This window comes from Saccostrea cucullata, unplaced genomic scaffold (assembly GCF_032062105.1).
Source record: "Saccostrea cucullata isolate Sc308-1 unplaced genomic scaffold, CSIRO_AGI_Scuc_v1 ctg965, whole genome shotgun sequence".
NCBI lineage: Eukaryota > Metazoa > Mollusca > Bivalvia > Ostreida > Ostreidae > Saccostrea > Saccostrea cuccullata.
The window spans coordinates 188,336-203,706 of NW_026928551.1; the positions used below are offsets into that span (position 1 = coordinate 188,336).

Genomic DNA, 15,371 nt, shown 5'->3' on the forward strand with positions numbered 1-15,371 from the left:
TTCATTGAGAGTACATTCACAATTTGACTGTCAACATGAATTTCACGGCTTTGTTTGTTCAATGAAGTGTAACACTAATACCCCTATAATGGCACGTGGGTTTCTTAATCATGCCCCGCAGGCAATTAATTAAATAACACAGGTGTTGTTTAACACCTTTGCGTACACAGTGTAAATCTCTTTATCTGTCAGACAATTAAAATTTTGTTAGAAGCCAATGTTTGTATACCGGTAGTTCAATGTACTTCTTGTGTACGAAGCTTTTAATAATGGCAACAAATTATTTCACTCATTTTACATTTAAATAAACATAAGACAATAAAAAATATTTAATATACTATTTCAATTTATCGCTACTAATAAATGGTAAAAACACTATAGTTGTGATCGTGAAAATTTTCCGTATTTTAAATTTTGATACGGTTGCGGTTTTACTTTTAGTACAAGATCGCGACTTCCTAGCTTCACAAGATGGATATCGCATGATGTTAATGGATAATACGTTGAGGAATTATTTAATAGGTGAAGCAATGTTGTTTTCCTTTCTCATCAACGGATAATTAATGAAATTTATTTTGTAAGAAAGTTTTAAAATAAATATGTTATTGTTTACCGGGGCATTAATTTTTTTTGCGAAAAATAATCAAAAAAGTTGCGAAAGGGGCACAGATTTGCTTTGAAATTGACGTAAATTTTACTGATTTTGGAGCAATTTTCGTAAACTTGAGCCTTAAATAGGTCGAATTCTGAATATTGGTCGACCCAAGCGGTTCTGAGAAAAAAAGTATCGACCTATATTCCGTAAATTACGGTACTTTAACATGCAAATTTTTGATATTTTGAAATTAGTGTACTTTCACATTCCATAACAAGAAAACAGTTTGAGAATAAACAACATAAAACTGGATACAGTTCACTTACTACAAGGAGTCTGACTCCCTTTTCAGCAGCAGCATCTATTCCATCAGTGATTATGCCAAGTCCCCTAACAGTCTCATCCACGTGTTTAACCAACATTTCAATGGCCGCAGCATCAAACATGACAGGGGCTACTCGCTCCAGAAGAGACTTGATGGAGTTGTAGAACAAATTATGCTGTCCAGGACCAGGGCCACCAAGTTTCTTTAATACCTCTTTCTATTTGGAAGAGAACAATGACCGTAATTGTGTGTGCATTAAAAATTTAACAGAAAGCTTAGCCCTGCTTTAATCTACACTGTGTGGATCGAAAAAATCACAATAAAACAATACTGAAATAAAACACTGACCAGACACCAAGTTCATTGCCAGGGCTCCCACTGGACCGAAAATATTTTTCGCCACTTTTCGCGACAAAAGGACAGGCATACTTACATCTGATTTCTCGACAATGCAATGCACTTATTCATTTTTTTTTTATTATCTTTATAACAGACATTGATTTAAAATTGTAATGTTTAAAGCTTATGGTAGTATCCATTAAAAAAAAAAACTTATGTTGAAATTATACAATTAATTAGATATTGAATTGATATCAGCCAATTCCTGACATGCAGAAAATGTCCTTTTTTTGCTTGGGAAGGGGAGGGGGGGGGAGGGGGGCTACAGACGTAGTTAATATATATATGACATTTTTTTAAATGGAAATTTTCACCATTTAATTAATTGAGAAAAATGAGAAAGGAAGTATAATTAAAAAGTAATGAAAATTAGGTTTAAAACTTGACTTTACTTTAACAACTTGGAGACTCCAGATTTTAATATGCAAGCTCATGTTATTGTAAATAATTGAAATTCAGTGTAATTTACTAAGATAATTCTGTTTCCAAACCAGTTTCTTTTTCACTCTTTGTCAGTTTATGATATAATGTGCATATTTTTTAATTTTTATCAGGTAAAATTTGAAGCCATTCTTTACATTTTTCGACATGTTTCCCTATTTTTGGTTTTAAAAAAACGATCTACATAGAACCAGATTTTGTTGATAAAAATCTTTTATTTACTGACTTCATCTCCTAATAACTCTTTATCCCCCTTGTTTAATCCAAATTATATTATTTCAATCAATTTTGTAACCCTTCATTGCTCCAGGCTAGTTACCTAGTCAGCTGTGTGTTCGTTCAAGCGAGACATAATTTCCTACATGTAGGTTTCAGTTTTCACACCTCTATTGCATTAAATAAACATAGGGACTTATCTGTATACATTGAATAAACAAAGGAGCTAACAAGGACTACACAAATTTTGTATATGGTACATCTAAAAAATTCATTTTCGCCACTTATGAATTCCTTTTCGCCACTTTTGAAAAAAATTCGCAATTGGCGACAATGGCGAATCACAGCTCAAGCACTGTTCATTGCTGATGGACATAAGGGATATGATAAGAGATGTAATCAATAAATATTTCAGTAAAAATCCATATTTCTTTCAGACAGCAATAAATGCATCCATGCTGCTACTTCAATACATTCTAACTTTGCTTTTTATGGTGCAAGTCCCTTGTTCCAATTAAGAGACATATTTTTCTGACTCAAAAGATGTACATTTATATATAGAACATGTGTGAGAGTAAATCATGCGACTGGATTGTTGCCTAACAACTATATTCATAATAGTTTTTATTTTAAACCTCTTCCTTCTTTAACCATACACTTAGTTTATATTTGTATTTATATATATATTTTAAAATTTATATAATATTTGGGACACTCAAATAACAGAAAAAAAGATTATTTAAGAATTGATGCATTGTGAGTAAGTAATCAATTGAACCCTACCCTAATTTTAGCAGAAAAACTTGTAGAATTGAAGCTTTTCTTGTATAATATATTCCTATATTAAGCTGGAATTAATTCTTCAAAAATCTTTTATTTGTTCTTATGACATATGAACTAAGCATTGTTACAATGAACATGGGGGCTCTTCTCCAATTAAATTCATAAGGTCAAAGTCACAGTGTCAGGTTGGAATACAAGAACTAGTGATCGATTTCACTACAATTCCCCCCAACAACTCTTATTAAGAAGAACATTTACCCTAAATGCTGAAGTTATTGCTTTCCTGACTGAAAGACTTACTACTAAATCTTGAGCTTTCTGAGAGGTGCAATCTGGTCCAAGTAAAGTCTTCAAAAATTGACGCATTCTTTTGTCTTCCTTTACTAGCATGGCAAACTTCTTCATATGGTCAGTGGCTTTGTGCGTTTCTGGCAGAGTTTCTAAAAATGAAAGAGAAGTGCTGTTATTTTCAAGCATTTTCTCAAGGAAAGATTCTATCTAATTTATTCATTATGCCGAACAGTTTCTATACCTGACATCAAAAGTTAAATACCTTGATGGAGAGACCCAAAAATCTTTATGTATTTATCAAATAAAAACAGTATTTCCTCTAATAATAATTAAATCAAAGCTAATCTGATGCCTTTTTTCCTCTATTCTGATAACAAATTACTTGGCATTTACTTGATATTGCCCCTAGTCTGCGATTTAGTGGAATGTTTTTTTCTCCTTCCAAGTTGACTTCTATAGCTTCCACCAACTGGGACACCATAACTTTCACACTAGATGAAAACAAGAAGACCATGGGTCAGAAGACTACCCTGAGTCACTTTGACCCTACTGTTCTTATCAGCAGCATTTTTTAAATTCTCTCATTAAAAAACAAGAGGCCCATGGGCCTTATAGGTCACCTGAGCATTATTCAACAACTTTCCAGTGATTGAATTTGATCCATGTTTTAAGCCAGATGCTATAGCATTTACAATTTGGTCATCATAACTATACATTTAGCAGTTCCTTAGTTTGGTTACTTTATACCCATAGGCAGGATAGGGGAACAACAAATGCATTTCAACTAAGTAATATTCAGCAATAATCAGTAGTGCCACTACCACACATGAACCCTTGACTCTTAGGCCTAGATCCTCACATTGCACTATTTTTGGAAAGGCATCCTTGCTTTTCAAAAATATTTGATTAATACCAAGGAGCACATTTCAAACAATTCATTCATTTTCAGTATATAAGTACAGCCCCCCCCCCCTCTATGGTACAACTGACCCTGGGGCCTTGAAATTTTCAATTCTTGAAGATTAAGGAATACTCATAACTGTATAGGTAGTTCATATGCTTAAAACCTAGGAGCAAAGAAGAAAATATTCAAAGATTTAATGTTTTTTCACTATACATGTATAATCAATACAGCCCCGCCCTAACACCAGAATCCTTGACCCTGGGGCCATAAAATTCACAATTTTGGTAGAGGCACTCTTGCTCATCATAACTATGTATTTAGTTAGTTTATTTAAAACCTAGGAGCAGAGAAGAAGATTTTCAAAGAATTCAGGTATTTTCACTATATAATCAAAAGAGCCCCACCCTAACACCAGAACCCCTGACCCTGGGGCCATAAAATTCACAATTTTGGTAGAGGCACTCTTGCTCATCATAACTATGTACTTAGTTAGTTTATATAAAACCTAGGAGCAGAGAAGAAGATTTTCAAAGAATTCAGGTATTTTCACTATATAATCAATAGAGCCCCACCCTAAAACCAGAACCCCTGACCCTGGGGCCATAAAATTCACAATTTTGGTAGAGGCACTCTTGCTCATCATAACTATGTACTTAGTTAGTTTATATAAAACCTAGGAGCAGAGAAGAAGATTTTCAAAGAATTCAGGTATTTTCACTATATAATCAATAGAGTCCCACCCTAAAACCAGAACCCCTGACCCTGGGGCCATAAAATTCACAATTTTGGTAGAGGCACTCTTGCTCATCATAACTATGTACTTAGTTAGTTTATCTAATATCCAAGAGTAAAGAAGATTTTCAAAGAATTCATGTTTTTTCTCTATATAATCAATAGAGCCCCGCCCTGACACCAGAACCCCTGACCCTGGGGCCATAAAATTCACAATTTTGGTAGAGGCACTCTTGCTCGTCAAAACTAAGTACTTCGTTAGTTTATATAAAACCTAGGAGCAGAGAAGGAGATTTTCAGAGAATTTATGCATTTAACACAATATAATTAATAGGGCCCCACCCTAAACCAGAACCCATGACCCAGGGGCCATGAAATTCACAATTTTGGTAGAGGCACTCTTGCTCATCATAACTATGTACTTAGTTACTTTATTTAATACCCAGGAGTAAAGAAGAAGATTTTCAAAGAATTCATGTTTTTTCTCTATATAATCAATAGAGCCCCGCCCTAACACCAGAACCCCTGACCCTGGGGCCATAAAATTCAAAATTTTGGTAGAGGCACTCTTGCTCATCATAACTATGTACTTAGTTTATATAAAACCTAGGAGCAGAGAAGAAGATTTTCAAAGAATTCGTGTCTTTTCTCTACATAATCAATAGAGTCCCACCCTAAAACCAGAACCCCTGACCCTGGGGCCATAAAATTCACAATTTTGGTAGAGGCACTCTTGCTCATCATAACTATGTACTTAGTTAGTTTATCTAATATCCAAGAGTAAAGAAGATTTTCAAAGAATTCATGTTTTTTCTCTATATAATCAATAGAGCCCCGCCCTGACACCAGAACCCCTGACCCTGGGGCCATAAAATTCACAATTTTGGTAGAGGCACTCTTGCTCATCATAACTATGTACTTAGTTAGTTTATATAAAACCTAGGAGCAGAGAAGAAGATTTTCAAAGAATTCAGGTATTTTCACTATATAATCAATAGAGCCCCACCCTAAAACCAGAACCCCTGACCCTGGGGCCATAAAATTCACAATTTTGGTAGAGGCACTCTTGCTCATCATAACTATGTACTTAGTTACTTTATTTAATACCCAGGAGTAAAGAAGAAGATTTTCAAAGAATTCATGTTTTTTCTCTATATAATCAATAGAGCCCCGCCCTAACACCAGAACCCCTGACCCTGGGGCCATAAAATTCACAATTTTGGTAGAGGCACTCTTGCTCATCATAACTATGTACTTAGTTACTTTATTTAATACCCAGGAGCAAAGAAGAAAATTTTCAAAAAATTCATGTTTTTTCTCTATATAATCAATAGAGCCCCGCCCTAACACCAGAACCCCTGACCCTGGGGCCATAAAATTCACAATTTTGGTAGAGGCACTCTTGCTCATCATAACTATGTACTTAGCTAGTTTATTTAATACCCAGGAGCAGAGAAGAAGATTTTCAAAGAATTCGTGTCTTTTCTCTACATAATCAATAGAGCCCCGCCCTGACACCAGAACCCCTGACCCTGGGGCCATAAAATTCACAATTTTGGTAGAGGCACTCTTGCTCATCATAACTATGTACTTAGCTAGTTTATTTAATACCCAGGAGCAGAGAAGAAGATTTTCAAAGAATTCATGTCTTTTCTCTATATAATCAATAGAGCCCCGCCCTAACACCAGAACCCCTGACCCTGGGGCCATAAAATTCACAATTTTGGTAGAGGCACTCTTGCTCATCATAACTATGTACTTAGTTAGTTTATTTAATATTCAGGAGCAGAGAAGAAAATTTTCAAAGAAATAATGCATTTTCACTATATACTTATTTAGCCCCGCCCTAGCACAAGAACCCCTGACCCAAGGGCCATGAATTTCACAATTTTGGTAAAGGACTCAATGCTGATTACAATCATGCAAACAGTTTGACTGCTTGATGTCCAAGAGTAAAGAAGAAGATTTTTAAAGATTGCATTAATTGTAGTGGTTTTGGCCTCACCCCCCAGGCCCCAGGGGGGCAGGGATCATGAAATTCACAATTTTTGTTCCCCTTCACCCATAGATGCTTTGTGCCAAATTTGGTTGAAATTGGTTCAGTGGTTGCAGAGAAGAAGCTGAAAATGTTCAAAAGTTTACGACCGATTGACGACGAACGACGTACGACGAACGACGTACGACGGACGACGACGGACAAAAACAGATAGCAATAGGTCACCTGAGTGACTCAGGTGACCTAAAAAGAAAATCTTACTCTAAATGATGGACCAGAATCTGATTAGTTCCTATTTAAGGTGAATTACCTTAATATGATTTATTAAGGTTTTTTCAATATTTTTCCACGCTTTCTTTACCATGTTTACACTTATAATTTTTTTTTAATATTCCTGTCCCACTTGTGATATAAATTTATGTCCAACTACAAAACACTGAATGTCCTCTCTATTACCCCAGCAAATTCATGACAGGGGCAAAGAAAGTTTAACAAATAAACTGGAGAATTGACAATGCTACATGTAACAATTTTTGTACAACTTCAAAAAATATATACTTACAGATTTTTGTTCTTCAACATTTCATGGAATGCTCTAAAGAAAAAGAAGTAAAAATAAAAATTATTTAATATGAAGTAAGCTTAATAATTCACGGAAAGATTTTCTATCAGAAAAAAAAAATTATGTCATTTTTCTTTAGCTTAGAATTTTATGATAAGAATTGACAATTATCAAAAATCTTTCGTCGGGGAAAAAAACAGTGAGTGGTAAGAATTAAGAAAGTGTCTCCCAATATGAATTACCTCACAGCATGATCATCTATTGTAGCATACAACAAATACAGCCTCTTCATTCTTTCAGACACTTCAGCATTATAGGGTACTAAGCATGTATTGAATACACGCTCAACGAGCAGTCTGAAACAAAGCAAGTAAGAAATGTCATCCTAAGAACAAACACTATCCAAACAGAAGCACCTTTACAGAAATCTAGAACCTACCTGTCCTCATTGTTACTCTGGTAATACGCATGAAAGACTTTGTCTTTAACCCAGGATATTTTTTCAACATTAGCCTTGTCATATTCTTCAGCTAAAACAAATCTTTTGTACAGCTGTCCAAGGCCCAGCAGTGCAGCTTGACGGATTTGAAACTAAAATGACAATAACAATCACACAACACTTCAATACAACATCTTTTGTTAAAACATAAAAGTTCTCCTAACCTATCACTTAATTTAGAAAGAGCCAATTGTGACATACCTAACCAATGTACGTGTATGAAGACAGATGACTTTCAATCAAATAGTTTCCAAAATACTGATCAGAAATCTTACATAGATACAGTAAAGCAGGAACCCTGGAAATTAATTGGGGTCACCATAGTATTGTGACCACCCTGTGTAAAGCAATGTTTATGGTGCTGGTCTAGAAGAAAACTAAGGAGAGGGGACATCTACTTACAAGGACCAAACTGCATTGAAAATTTGATGATTATGGTCAAAAATCATAAATTTGTGATTGGGAATACAATTATACAGGGTTTTAAAGACACTGTAACTTTATTGACTAAAATTGATCAGAACTAACCTTCTTGTCCAAAGTCCTTTCCTTGATGAAGCTCAGCAATTCCTCGGTGCATACTGAGAAGTCATTCTTAGCGACAGTCAGAATGACATTGACAACCTCCATCCTTACTGTCTCTTCAGGATCATGCTGACGAACTTTTAACTGTTCTACAATGTCTTTGAAAAGCTCAGGGTGGTATTGAAGAAGAAACTGGGAGTGTGAAACACAACACTGACGCACCAAAATACTAATGTCATTAAATCTGTCAAAAGAAAATAATATTTTTATATCCACCGATTATTATCTTCTTTCAAAAGACCATATTCATTGAAAACATAAGTTACCTGTATCGATTTTTTAAGCAGTGGCACTTCCATCAATGAAACATATGACAAATCAATAATGCAATATCCAACATACCTTATCCTATTTTAGGCCAAACAAATTGATATTACAGATTTCGTGCCCCACATATTTGGTTCAAGTTACTGTGAAATCACTACTGGTAATTTTTGTGGGGGTTTAATACATTTGGTAAATATAGAAGTTGCTATATTCCAGTTTGACCAAGAGAAATTCCCATTATTCGTTTTCTACAATAAAATTCTAGAATAACAAATGCTTCCCCATCTAATTTAATGCAGACGAAATGGTGAAAAAAGCCTGTCTGAAAACCAGGTTATCAATTTAAAGAGCTTTATATATGATTTCTTTTTTTGTTAGTATGGAAATGATTAATATTGCAGAAAAATATCTCATAGCATTTTTTCTGCAACAAATGCAGCAATAATTTTCATTCTTACAAAGAAAGCATTTTGTTGTTTAACTACAGTGTATGTTCAGCTGTAGGGGCATTTAACAGAATAATCAAGAGCTTTCCACATTTTAAAAATCACTTTTAGGAAATGGTCTTAAATGTACATTTGTACCTTCCAAGAAAACAGTTCCAGAGAGCTTTGTTCTGGTCAGCAAGAGTTGATCCTGGGTCAGAAAACATTTTTGCAAGCAGTTTTGTTACCTTCTTCCTTTCTGACTCCACATTGCTCTGAAAATATTTTAAAATAAAATTTTCATTCTACAATAAAAATCTGTTAAAAATATGATTATATTTAATGGAATTTTGATTCAAGAGAAAACAGACATATAAATGGGTAGGTACTATGAGTAAACCCCTATACAAGGTCAATCTTGATAAACAAACATCACGTGGCCTTGCTGTGCGGGCAATTTCTAGTCTTATATTCACATCAACTACAAATATCATGCGTTTTCTATTTCAACTCCAACAAGTGATAATGTAGCAGTCGACTTTTTTCCCAAAATTTCTAGAGTTGGTCCCACTAAACATGGGTAAATCCACTCTTGTGTCTTGTGGCTGATACTACATGTATAAGCTAAACTAATGAAAAGAAAGAGTGAAAAAATTTGGACTAACAAAATTAAGAAAATATTGTCTACTCCTGATACACACTGCTGGTGTTTGTAAATGTTTTAATGTTTTCTCATTATTTTACAATACCTTTAGTTTGAACTCCAGTTGTGGTAAAACTGAGAGTAAAACATTAGGAGAGATTTGGTTCAATTCATAGATGAGATCATACAGCCTGTCCGAGACTTCGCTCTCAGAGGATTTCCCCAACATCAAGGCATTGTTGAAGAACTACAAGCAAATCACATGAAAGAATCATCTGCACCATTGTCAGACCAAGTTGTCTAAATATCTGATTCGAAATAACTTTCATTAGTACAGATCATGCTGATGCGAGTGTATTACCAATTGTTTTCAATAATAACAAATACTGCATTGCCAATGATATCAAAACTGAAACATAGAATAAGCAGAATTTTCAGAAGGATTCAATTTTGGCACAGTTAGTTAAGGTGTGGGTGGCTAAAATTAAATGTTGCTAACAATTTATTCTGTATCAGTTGTAAAAATAAAGTGCCCCGCCACAGCATGATACGCCCGTCAAATATTGTTCAATAATGATCATAAAATGGTATTAGAGTGCAAGAAAATCAGGTAACTTTGATTACCAAGTTCAAGATTACAAGATTGACACTGATTTCAATGATCTAATTTCCATTAATTCCTTATCATATTTATTGTACATAAATCTCTAAGAGTGTAGGCAATAATTATAAGAAATAATACATCACATAATTCTAAACTGGCTGAGTTAGAGCTTAACAAATATTCATCTGCTGCTTTTTTTATTGCAAATTTTATGATTGATTAAAAATGCTACAGTCTAAAAAACATCAAACAGAAATTATTCTTTAGACTATAAAATTTTATAAGACATGGCACTCTGCAATTTGTTGCAAATATATAAAAATTGAAATGTATTTTTTTTTCAATGTAAATATGTATAATTAGTTTTTATTATATCATACAATATTAATTTAATTTTAATCATGTACTGTATTTTAAAACATCAATTTCTTTTAATTACATTACAGCAAATAACTAATTGAAAGATCTTTATCTGAACTAGCCATCAAGAACTCTTAATTAACACAAGCAACTATGAGGCCATTTCTTTTTGCCCAACTCCCAAGAGACAACAGCTGCATGGTCAGAGATGGTCTTCCAGTTAGCTCTTGACAATAAACTCATTAATTTCTCTCTAATTTGACATGCACATTTCTGCTATCAAAATTCTTCTTGACCAGTGCTTGTTAATTATGCCCATGGGACAAACTGCATTCCTCTTACAACATTAACATTTCTCACAGATTACTGTAAAGTATATGATGAAAAAATAAGTTTTTTACTTGATTTAACATTTTTTAACAACTATACAACTATAATTTTACATTTTTTAGGATTATGAAATTGAAAATTTAAAAGAATTAATTTTTTAAAAAATTTCACTTAAATTAAAAGTCAAAGTGACCTTGAAATAGGCCACGACACACCTTCTACCTAAGATGTATATTTTTGCCAAGTTTGATAGCTCTAGGTCTAATAGTTTTCTAGTAATGAGCCGGACAGGATTTTTCCTTATTTGGCCATAGCATCTTTATTAAAGGTCAGAGTGACCTACTTTTTGTGCGCGACACACCGTCTACCCAAGAAGTACCAGTTGACAAAGTTTGATAGTCCTAGGCCTATTAGTATTGAAGTTATGAGCCGGACACAAGTGGACAGACGGACGGACGGACGGACATGAAGCCTATAACATAATACGTCCCGTCTTAAGACAGGCGTATAAAAATCTTTGTTGGCATTAGAAAATTGGCTAAATTACTTCTCACTTAAAATTTCAACCAATTCTTAAGGAAAAGTTGCTGTATTTGCATTATAAAATACTCACTGTTTGGATAAAAGGTTCGATAGCATTGCTAGTCCGGATTAACAAATCTTTGGCCAACTGATAGACTACCCTTTTCTGTGTCTGAAATATTCACAACTAAATTTATCAAACATTTCATTCTTTTAAATATGATTAATTCTGTTATTCAGAATGTTTGAATAGTTTATTTATTAAAACTGTAGGTCAATACATTGTACCTGGTGTGTACTTAAAAATAGAGAAAGAATTTAAGTATTGTTTACTTGTGTAAAACTGTTCAAGTCTAATCAATTAAAATCAGTAGGAAAGTATTTTTTAAAAAATGTAAAAATCAAAATTTTTAGTAAACATTTTGAAAAAAAAAACTAATAATAAAATAATATGGATCTAGGTGAAGTCTATGTGTGTACCAAATCTTACTGAAATAGGAAAAAAACTGGAGAAGCAATTTAAAGTTTGTCGAAATCAAAAACTAATTCACAGAATTACGCATCTTTGTATGAAAAGCTTTACTGAAATAAGACCAATTTTGAAAAAAGTAGTGTTATTAAAAATTGTATACAGACAGACAGAGACATTCTATTAATGGATAAGCTGGTCTGATTATGATTATTGAGATATTATTAAGTGCCGCTGACTGCTACCTTGTAGGGTTCTATGATGTTGATGAGGATGATATCTAACAGTTCCTGTGACACTGCATCTGCTTCTGTGATCAGTGGAGCCATCATGTCCAGAATGAAGTTTCTAACCTTTGTGGAGTGTTTCTCACTGTCATTAAAAACAACATTGACAACAGGGTTTAAACTTAACGCTCGCCCACTCGCAAATTGCGAGTAAAATTTATAACTTGCTCGCCCACGTGGCGAATAAAAATTCTGCAGGGGTCTGTATTCACTCCCAGTCCCCTTACTGAAAAACAGACATTTTACGCAGGTTTTTGATTTAAAACTACAGAAAAATGAAATAAATCACAGCAGCATAGTCCTATAGTTCATAAATATCCTTCATCGTGTCCATTTAAAGTACTACATGATTTGTGAAATCCCTAAAACGATCGGGATTTTTCCTAATCCGAATTTCCTCCAACCCCCTGTAAATGGTTGATACGTGAGAGATATACAATTTTAATAACTCCCAACTACTCAGTTATATGAATAGTAAGTGTATTCACTTATTTAGGATATGTTGTAGTTAAAATATTTAACTAGAAAATCTTATTGTGTCATTGTCACTTCATCAGTTGAAGAAGCAAATATTTGTACCAGGTATATATGAAGGGGGCTACATATACACATATGTATTACCATGCTAAAAAAAAAGGATAGTAAAAGTTTTGATTGAATTCAATTTTATTTCCTTTGGTTAAATATTTATATGACATTTGATTTTTATAAAGTAAGAACTAGATGCATTTATACAGGTAACTCTCGATACCTCGAAGTCCGCGGGACCGAGGAAAAACTTCGAGAGATCAAGAGTTCGTGTTTTCAAGAGTCCGAAATTTTCTGGGTTTGTTTGACAGGTTTTAAAATTAGTCTTACCGGATGTAATGATTTCCATGCAGTGCTAACTTTTTACACGTTGTTTTTATAAAACAACGATATGTTTTCATTTTTTAGATGAATCTTTAATAAACTGAGTAAAGCAAAAAATGTGCATCATCAGTTCCTGTTCATTTATTTATTCTTTATCATACGGACATCATACTACGCATTCGTTATGTGAAAACGACATTTTACCAGCGTCGCGTGGTACATAGCATTGTGACTTTTCTGAACATGTGCATTGAACGAAATTCTGTAAGTATTTGTCCAACAATAGTCATCATATTGACATTGTGGCTGTTTCTGAATTTTCATATTTCGTTAAACTTTGACACTGATTCGAAATAAAAATTAAAAATTGTTCCATCTTGTAATCTGCAAAATACAATTTCTCAGTGACACTGCGTTTCTAAATTATCGTAATACAGTCAACGATAATTATTTTAATAGCATATAGACATCATAAGATTAATTATAAATCAATTATCACCTTGCAGTATTAGTGTCACCTGAATAAACATCCCGTTTCACGAGACCCGCGTCTTCTGCCTGATGCCATTAAATGTCAAGGTGAAGTTGCTAATTATGCAACTTTGTATACACATGACAACTTCGAGGCATCAAGGGTAAATTTCAATAGAATATGCAAAGCGGACTGTATTTTGACTTCGAGGGATCAAGGGTTTCGAGAGATCAAGAGTTCGAGGAATCAAGAGTAAATTTGCTTAGTTAGGCTGTTTAAAATTAAAACTACGTTTAACGTCACCCGCGCGCGTAGGCTGATGAGAAATTCGTCTTTGAAAAAAACAAACAATTCGGAATTCCGTATGTCCGTTCCGGTTTGGTTCTTCAATTAGCATCTGAATTCTGCTACCCGTAGTGATAGAAAATGTGCTTTGATAGCCTCAGTTAAGGCAGTTGGTGTCTTATTAATGAAAACTAGAGAATTAAAGAGTTTGGGACCATAAATGTAAGTAAAAAATAGATTATTTTATGATTATATTAATGACAAAGTCTTGTTTGTTGATTTTTTTTGTCAGTCTTTGAATCATATGTACAGACTGACACAGTGACAATGACAGACTCTCAGTTCGTGATTCTATTGGCTGAACTTTTCATTGTATTTTGGAGAGAATCGAAAAACTTTTTTTACTGAGTGGAAACTGTGTCAAAAACCAAGATTTATATACAGTGAAAAGCATCATTTAAATCTTACTAATATGTTTCATATTAAAAGTATTTCTGTAAAAAATCGAAAGGAACAGTAATGAGTAAAGTAATTGATTTCTTCATAATTTATGTACCTACAAATAGCTACAATTTTTGGGAAAGATAATATACTTGTCATAACCATTTGAGCAGGGAGAAGCTTACCGAAGATAGGGCCTTTCAAAAGAAGGAGAGTAAGGAAAGTGGTTGGGGTATTCCAAGATGTGAAGAATCCTGTCTTTTGTGTGGAATTCAAGGTATTAAAGATAATCTACATGTAACACTATCAGTATGGTCCAAATATTAGTATTCACACTTTCAAAACTTAATGCTAGTAGATCTAGTACTAAGAAAAAATACGACATAATTCAATTTGAGGATATTTCAACATGAACACTTTTAAATATTGTCATCAATAATTTTGATTGTAGATATTGATCAACTTTTCCCACAAGAAGAAGCATTTGCCTCCAGGTTACCATGGACGTGTGGCAATATAAATCCAAAGGACAACTGAGGCCTAGTTAAAAGCCACTTTCCTGCACATTCAGTCTTAGACTACATTGTTTGCTAACAATAGGACTCAAACTGATTTACATACTAAGGAAAAACTCTGCTAGGGATATTAATCTTAGGTGTCATATCAAATTAAATGCTCTTATTACTTAATTGTAATGTTTTTAATGTACTGAATAGGTTAATTTGAATAAATTCACAATTGTTTGAAAATTTTGTTTGTTTATTTTTTTCCTCCCTCCCTCATAGGTTTTGAACTTTAGATGTGACGTTAAACGTAGAATTAACTTTAAACAGCCTTATATAGTGGAAAAAATCGGGACCGGAGACTCACTTCGAGCGATCAAGAACTTCGAGAGATCGAAGTTCGAGCCATCAAGAGTTACCTGTATATGTATTTTATTTGTGTCAACTTTTTGTCCCAGTATATATCTACAAAAGGCTTTTTTTTTTAAATCACAGAGAATGTGGGCTAACAAATTTAGCAGTGGGCTCCTAAATTTGAAATGTCAGGAGCCCACATGGCTCGTGGAAATTTCAGTTAAGTTTA

The 15,371-nt window shown here is 33.7% G+C and overlaps 1 protein-coding gene and 1 long non-coding RNA gene across 2 annotated transcripts in view; one reads left to right on the plus strand and one right to left on the minus strand.

The window, feature by feature from the left end:
- The window catches only part of LOC134277936 (sister chromatid cohesion protein PDS5 homolog B-like), a 40,055-nt gene that overhangs the window by 17,488 nt on the left and 7,196 nt on the right, over positions 1-15,371 (minus strand). The window contains exons 6-16 of the mRNA XM_062760235.1: positions 12,194-12,320; positions 11,571-11,651; positions 9,770-9,910; positions 9,180-9,295; positions 8,272-8,512; positions 7,684-7,835; positions 7,487-7,600; positions 7,245-7,277; positions 3,444-3,541; positions 3,060-3,199; positions 922-1,137 (exon numbers count right to left, since the gene is read on the minus strand). Coding sequence (XP_062616219.1) covers positions 922-1,137; positions 3,060-3,199; positions 3,444-3,541; positions 7,245-7,277; positions 7,487-7,600; positions 7,684-7,835; positions 8,272-8,512; positions 9,180-9,295; positions 9,770-9,910; positions 11,571-11,651; positions 12,194-12,320 — 1,459 coding nt within the window. The remainder of the gene's footprint in view (positions 1-921; positions 1,138-3,059; positions 3,200-3,443; positions 3,542-7,244; positions 7,278-7,486; positions 7,601-7,683; positions 7,836-8,271; positions 8,513-9,179; positions 9,296-9,769; positions 9,911-11,570; positions 11,652-12,193; positions 12,321-15,371) is intronic.
- Positions 13,995-15,113, plus strand: LOC134277921 (uncharacterized). Its single transcript, XR_009994348.1, has 3 exons — positions 13,995-14,066; positions 14,459-14,562; positions 14,737-15,113. It is a non-coding gene; the product is annotated as an uncharacterized LOC134277921 (long non-coding RNA).